This window comes from Saccoglossus kowalevskii, chromosome 3, assembly GCF_978046115.1.
Source record: "Saccoglossus kowalevskii chromosome 3, keSacKowa6.1, whole genome shotgun sequence".
NCBI lineage: Eukaryota > Metazoa > Hemichordata > Enteropneusta > Harrimaniidae > Saccoglossus > Saccoglossus kowalevskii.
Window position 1 is genome coordinate 47,241,371 of NC_140643.1, and position 8,442 is coordinate 47,249,812.

Sequence of the window (8,442 nt, forward strand, 5' to 3'; positions counted from 1 at the left end):
ACATCAAGGTTCACTCAGATTTATGAATGCAGTTTCTTGAGCAAGTATACATGTATGACAAATAGTTTTGTTGCACTTGTGTACTCTGAGATTCTGAACATGGGTCAGTGGAAGTTTTTAGTTGTCAGTACAAAACTAGATCATCGCAAATCACTTTATGATGAGTTGTAACCACAAAGAGTACATATTTATTCACCTGTTTGCAGATGTTCCTTGTTCCTTGTACAACTTTATAATCAAATAACGGGGACTGTGACATTTCATGTCTTGTTAATTTATTTTTTCTTTTATTTTACTAACATTTTATTTTTATCTCTTATGTATTGTATGTTTTTATTTCTTTGTATTTATGTTCCTTACCATACAAAAACCCTCTGAAGGTTTTTAGTAGTGTAATAAAGTTATTATTATTATTATTATTATAATGTCGTCTGTGTGGGAAAATAGTTGTCTATGTTGAAAATCAGTTTATGTATCAGTGTGTAAGTCAGTGCATCATGCTGACACACAGCACTGTGATATCTGCAATGATTGACAGGCACTTTTTAGAATTTCTTGTTTCTTAATAATGTACAATTAAAGATATGAATAGCTCTCTCACATATACTATTATGCCCAATGTTTTGCAGGTTGTTTGCATTTAGCCGGAGTTATCCAAAAATATGTCTTGGCTGGAAGTGCCAAGTGATAACCTTGTTGCCTCCCATATTTGATAATCAGAAGAAGGGACAAGGCCATTAACAAGCCCGATGTGAAGTTCATTTTATTGAGGAGGGTTATACTTTGTCAACGATTTTGGTATTGATGTACAAAAGTACATGATGTTGATAACGACACACACACACACCAAAGTACACGATGTTTGCACAAATATAACACAAGATACGTAAAAGGCTTCAGGAAACTACCAACTTTTAATTTTTACTGGGAATTACTGCTATTAAAAAAACACTGAGTGAGTCCACCTACAATAGGCGTGCGTGTATTTTATTTTTTGCTTCTGTATGTGTATATCTGTGCAGAAATCTTTGTATGTGTATATCTGTGCAGAACTCACAAACATGAAGCAAAATGTTAATGTAGTACATTACAGTGCATTTAATTACAGGAAAAACATGGTATACTTTCAAGAATTTGACAAATGTGTTGTAAACCTATCCATTCTCCATCTTGCTATACTTGACGATAATGCCATTACCATATTTTCTCTATTAGAAGAGTGTATATTAGAATACAACTTGTTTACACTATAGAATCTCTCCTATAATTTACAGGACAGAATGTGTTTTTATTAGAGAAAATATGATAGATTATTATAATCATTGTAACAAGCTTACATGTAGCAATATACTTGTCAATTTCTTTAATTAATAATAAGACAGTCAATGAAAATCCCAATAGAGATGTGATCATGATTACTGTAAGAGATGTACATGTATGACATCTATCCACATGGCAGATCTTCCAGGATCTCCTTGAATACCTTTGGAGATTGTGAAAACTAAAGTCTGGATTGTTTGGGGACAGGATACAAGTTAAACCCAATGCTTTTCATTTCTGCAACAACCCAAGCAAAGATATCTTTAAATCGTTGAAAACCTCGGCTGATCTGCACTGGCTCGGAAGATGAATTCTGATTGGCTAAAAAAACAAAAAAACTTGTGGCGTTGAATGCACGTTCATTGTCAGAATTGTTATGCAAATTCAAACTAGCTAATCATTTACAACCTTCCGAGCCAGTGCAGATTAGCCCCAAAACCTCACTCTCTTGAATCAGTTTTTGTACATCAACAACACATCACACCAGTTATCACTTGTTGTCATTTTTTTATTTCATTAAATAACAAGATGACACAGCCCCCACTTGTCAGATGTGATTATAGTTGGCTATGAATTATAAAGGTAGAATGTATATGTATACCTCTTCACTGATACCTAGTATCATTGAAATAAGTCAAGGCATCTCTGAGAAATATCAATGGACAGACAAAAGCCATGATTAACAATCAGAATGGCTGCCAGTCGGCCATATTTGATCATTTCAAACAAGCAGCCTATCGGCTGAGATAGCTCCGCTGTTAGCAATGCACATTTCAATTAAAGAACTGAAGACATCATTAGAAAATGAACAATATGAATAGTATCAAAGCAATCGGACTTACAGTTTTTAACAAGAAGTCGAAAATATCACTTTTTACCAAAAATTACAAAAATATTCACCAAAATAAATTAATTAGAGAATTGAAGATATCATCACAAAACGAACAAATCTGAGAGAGGTCCACATGTAGTACCTATATATGTAATATCAAAGCAATCAGACTTACAGTTTTCAACAAGAAGTCGAAAATATCACTTTTTACCAAAAATGACAAAAATATTCACCAAAATTAGAGAATTGAAGATATCATCACAAAATGAACAAATCTGAGAGAGGTCCACATGTAGTACCTATATATGTAATATCAAAGCAATCGGATTTGCGGTTTTTAACAAGAAGTCAAAAAGATCACTTTTTACCAAAAATGACAAAAATATTCACCAAAATTAGAGAATTGAAGATATCATCACGAAATAAACAAATCTGAGAGAGGTCCACATGTAGTACATATATATGTAGTATCAAAGCAATTGGACTTGCGGTTTTTAACAAGAAGTCGAAAATATCAGTTTTTACCAAAAATGACAAAAATATTCACCAAAATTAGAGAATTAAAGATATCATTACAAAATGAACAAATCTGAGAGAGGTCCACATGTAGTACCTATATATGTAATATCAAAGCATTTGCACTTGCGGTTTTTAACAAGAAGTCGAAAATATCAGTTTTTACCAAAAATGACAAAAATATTCACCAAAATTAGAGAATTAAAGATATCATTACAAAATGAACAAATCTCAGAGAGGTCCACATGTAGTACCTATATATGTAATATCAAAGCAATTGCACTTGCGGTTTTTAACAAGAAGTCGAAAATATCAGTTTTTACCAAAAATGACAAAAATATTTACCAAAATTAGAGAATTGAAGATATCATCACGAAATGAACAAATCTGAGAGAGGTCCACATGTAGTACCTATATATGTAATATCAAAGCAATTGCACTTGCGGTTTTTAACAAGAAGTCGAAAATATCAGTTTTTACCAAAAATGACAAAAATATTCACCAAAATTAGAGAATTGAAGATATCATCACGAAATGAACAAATCTGAGAGAGGTCCACATGTAGTACCTATATATGTAGTATCAAAGCAATTGGACTTGCGGTTTTTAACAAGAAGTCGAAAATATCAGATTTTACCAAAAATGACAAAAATAATCACCAAAATTAAAGAATTAAAGATATCATTACAAAATTAACAAATCTGAGAGAGGTCCACATGTAGTACCTATATATGTAATATCAAAGCATTTGCACTTGCGGTTTTTAACAAGAAGTCGAAAATATCAGTTTTTACCAAAAATGACAAAAATATTCACCAAAATTAGAGAATTAAAGATATCATTACAAAATGAACAAATCTGAGAGAGGTCCACATGTAGTACCTATATATGCAATATCAAAGCAATTGCACTTGCGGTTTTTAACAAGAAGTCGAAAATATCAGTTTTTACCAAAAATGACAAAAATATTTACCAAAATTAGAGAATTGAAGATATCATCACGAAATGAACAAATCTGAGAGAGGTCCACATGTAGTACCTATATATGTAATATCAAAGCAATTGCACTTGCGGTTTTTAACAAGAAGTCGAAAATATCAGTTTTTACCAAAAATGACAAAAATATTCACCAAAATTAGAGAATTGAAGATATCATCACGAAATGAACAAATCTGAGAGAGGTCCACATGTAGTACCTATATATGTAGTATCAAAGCAATTGGACTTGCGGTTTTTAACAAGAAGTCGAAAATATCAGTTTTTACCAAAAATGACAAAAATAATCACCAAAATTAAAGAATTAAAGATATCATTACAAAATTAACAAATCTGAGAGAGGTCCACATGTAGTACCTATGGATGTAATATCAAAGCAATTGCACTTGCGGTTTTTAACAAGAAGTCGAAAATATCAGTTTTTACCAAAAATGACAAAAATATTCACCAAAATTAGAGAATTAAAGATATCAACATAAAATGAACAAACCTAAGAGAGGTCTACCCAAGGTACATATACACCAAGTATCAAAGCATTTAGGCTTGTAGTTTTCAAGAAGAAGTCGAAAAAGTAAAACATTGACACGGACGACGGACGACGGACGACGACGGACGACGACGACGGACGACGACGGACAATCACTCATATGATAAGCTCCGCTCGACAAAGTCGACAGCGGAGCTAAAAAGTAAAACAATGTGCAACTGTATGGGTGGACTCTTTGTCTTTGTAACAAGTCTTAATAAAATCTGTCAAGCCATCTGTGAGAAATGACGATTGACACACAAGGACCAAATTTTGGCATTAAAAATGGCCGCCAGTCGGCCATATTTGAACCAATCAGAAAATAAATTGTCGTGCACATGTATGGTTGACCATTATGTCTTTGTACCAAGTTTCAAAAAAAAATCCGCCAGCCATCTCTGAGAAATCACCTTGGAAGGCAAAACTACAAGCCTCCTATCGGACTTTGTCCAGGTAGGGGCTAAAAAGAGTAGATTTTTTATAGCACTGATGAATGAATGTTGTATTTAAGAACAAACAGTCCCAATTTGCCAATGAAAGAATAATATTCATGACACTGTGGGTGGTGCCTACCATGTTGTGACAACGAAAACAATTCATTACACAAATTCTGAACAAGGGCACACTACATCTGACTGAAGTACTGTTTATATCTACTTTAAAATCAGTTCATCATAAAACCTATCCAATTTTGCCTACTTTGAAACACAGTAAAGACAATTACCGGCAAACTATGTTAGAAATGAACCAAAATTCCAGAGCAATGGAAATTAAGCTTCAACAAATCTAAATCCCAGATAATGTATTTTTGGGGAAAAGCTACAGAAAAAAGAAATAATTTGGTAATTGCTGTGACTAGAACAGGGACCCTGATAATATCTATAAATTATTAGTATGGCTTCGCTTTGCCTATTTAGGATGTTGTGTGAAAGTATATCTTACTTACCCAAATTTGTAGTGTAATCAATTTTTGTTACCCGATTTTACATGCTAAGATGGCCTTAAACAGCTGGAGCAACTATTTCATGAGCAACATGATCCAATGAGTTGTCTAAAAATCTATTGATTTGAATGCAAGTACATGATCTTTCACCTTCACTCTCTGCTATAACAATGTCTTTTGAAAATTATTTGGCCATAGGTTTGACTACAGTGCCAGCTCTATGCACCTTCTTGTGTTTGTTGAGATAAATCACAAGATTATTGATGTTTGCGAGTCTATGAACACTTTAGTAGCATCTTTGTGTGATAGTGACCTAGTTTGGTCATCTCATTTGTGGCAACACTAGAAAAATGATTCATTTATACCTATTTTGCCATTGTCACATTTTTTTTTGGTATAATGTTGTTATATAAACTTAGTCTAAAATAAATAATAATTTGATCAGTTCTGAAGGGAGAATACTGATTGCTTATCATCATAGATGGCTTTGTGTCACTATGTATTGATGACAATCACCACTGGCCAGATGAATACAGCTGTGGTACAAATTGTAATATCAATAGTAACATTGTTCAGAAACTGTCCAAAATTCTATGTCTACACATTGCCTGCAATGTGATAATATAACACAAACACAACTGTAATTTAGCGAACTAACATACATTTATTGTTTTTCTGATACATATATAATTATACAAAAATAAACTTGGTTTGCATACTGTGTGTACATAATGATCAAAACATGTCAGAGATCATAAGTGACAATTTCAATGAAGTAATGAATAAAAATAAGTACTACTGGTCCCATATTAAAGCCTGTAATCTGAGTATCAGTTTCAACTGCTTTCTTTACTTTTATTTTCGTTTTTCAGGGCATCAACAAGAAGATTACAGGCTGGTTTGTGTTTGGGCCAATGTTTCACCTGACACTCTCTGTAAAAAAAGGAAGAGATATTCAACTCTTTCACATTATTATACATCTGTCACTGTAACGCCATAAGTTACAGCGTGTTGTAATTTTGCGGTATTTTACAGGGTATTTTTATCCTACCATATAAGGAAATGTTAATTCCAAATGTGGAATGATTACACGCATAAGCATCTAATAATACAAAACAAACATGGCTGCCATCAGGGTTTGACCGAACACCACACTAAGAAGTTCGCCGATTCTGTTCTAAACTTTTTGGATTTTGACTTTCCTATGGTGTATCATTGGGAGGAAAAGATGTATAATAATAAGGTTATTATGAGGATACCGCAAAATATGCACTCAGACAGTACGCCTTTGCATCGACCTCCGCTGCGCATTGGTTGATACTTCAGCTGTACTGTCTTCATGCAAACTTTGAGGTATTCTTGTAATAACCTCATATTATTAGTTATTTAACAGATGTTTTTTTTTATAAGAAGTCAATGGTAAAGTAGTGTGTGTGCATTTATCAAAACATAAATGGTTAAAGCCATATCACTTTCCTTAAATTTAACCAAATTATGTCTATTTCTGAAACACAATACTACAAAGTAAAAATACAAGTCACTGTATGATTTACAGAAACATTGAAGTCTGTGCATATTGTGTAATCTTGGCTTCCTCTAAAACTTTAACTACATAATTAGTTTGCAGATGTTCATGATTTACTAATTTTGACTGATTGCACAGTTTTTTGGTACTCCAAAATTTGATTTGCTTTTTCCTTTTCTGCCAATGGTTCAGCATAAATACTAATTTATAAAATTGTCTCTTTGGGACATTGTGACAAAACAAAATCACAAAAAAATGAACACCTAGCTAATCACAACATACACAAAAAACTTTTTGATATAATTTTTGTTCATGTATATGTAAAATTCAAATTTTTACAATGTCTGCCATGCCATGTTTATTGACCTGTTATTGTGTCCTTCAACATGGAAGGCCATGCATGCACTAACCAGTCAGAACTGCAGAAAATTTATCGATAATGACGATCACAAACACCACATTATGGAAATGATTTCGTAATTATCCCATCAGACTATTGGCAAGATTTTTAAAGAAGCAATTAGCAAATTTTAAAAAGTGAAATGAGTGTTGAACCATTTTTAACAGAATTGCCACTGACAACAGTTGAAATATATTTTACTGACTTGCAAGATATTACTTTGCCCGTGAAATATCCTAAAAGTGCATTTTGATAGTTTATTTTTGTTTTAGCAACCAAGAACCTTGAATTTCACCTAACTTTTTTAAATAAATATTTTCACTCATTTCAACCAATTAAGATTTCACTGTTATTTTGTATTCTAAAAACATAAACTAATTATTTAATAAATCTATCAACATTTTGAAGAGTTTTTGGTATTTATGTGAGTGGTTTGGGATTGAATCATCAATGTTGTCCCACCACCAGACTGGCTAAACAGTACATACCTTCTGCAGTACCACTCATTCTGACATCTAGAACATCTCTTTGTTGCTGATTCACCACAAACACCACACTTAGGGGGTTCAGTGATCAGGCCCTCTAACACATCAAAATTATAAGTCTCAGCAAACCTGGAAAAAGCGGAAAGTGCAGTAAATAAATATGTCTGCAGCATTTATAGAATTTTATCGAGTTGTGAATTGAATAAAAATCTGACACATTTGAAAGGACACTGATGAAGCTGTGTCAGTGTACATGACAGAAGAATTTCATTAACAGCAGCAAAAAAAGTACTTTTCAAAGTTCAATTACTACTGGTAATGGACTACAATTGCTCACTTTCCTTCTTTTAAGTGCAAGCAAGGCTGTTTTACCAGAAAAACACGATATGGGAGTATTTCTGTTTACACAAATTACAGACCCATAGCCAGGTACAATAACAGCATTGTTTTCGTGACCTCTCATCTGTTTTTATATGTGGCGACAATTAATCATTTGAGACAATATCTTTATTTTGATCAGTAGAATTGTACTGTTACTTGCACTACCATTCATAGTTGACAGTCACAGAAAATATAATTACGACAACTGTAGACATGCTGGCTCAACACACATTCCAAGGTAAATCACGCATGCACCCACGAATAGTCCCAGCAAACATTAATGATATTTCAATTTCATGTGAAACAGCTGCCTTGTGTGTTCTCTCCACAGGACAGTGTGGTATGTCTGTTTCAATCAAGTCTTCCCTTAATGGTTGACTGTTAAGCATGGAGCATAAACTCAGTGTCATCAATCAATGTTATATCAATATAATGCAAGTTCAATGTGAATATGTTGATTTAGACTGCCAAGATTGTGGTTTTCACAATCAAAATATACAAGCCTGACATAAAACTTA

General features: G+C 33.0%; 1 protein-coding gene across 2 annotated transcripts in view; it reads right to left on the bottom strand.

Moving 5' to 3' along the window:
- Positions 1-5,777: 5,777 nt before the first annotated feature.
- LOC102804386 (zinc finger MYND domain-containing protein 10-like) overlaps positions 5,778-8,442 on the bottom strand; it is an 84,715-nt gene continuing 82,050 nt past the window's right edge. For both annotated transcript variants that reach the window (XM_085497280.1, XM_085497281.1), the window contains 2 exons: positions 7,547-7,672; positions 5,778-6,066 (listed from right to left, as the gene is read on the bottom strand). In XM_085497280.1, coding sequence (XP_085353406.1) covers positions 5,970-6,066; positions 7,547-7,672 — 223 coding nt within the window. In that variant the 3' untranslated portion in view covers positions 5,778-5,969. The remainder of the gene's footprint in view (positions 6,067-7,546; positions 7,673-8,442) is intronic.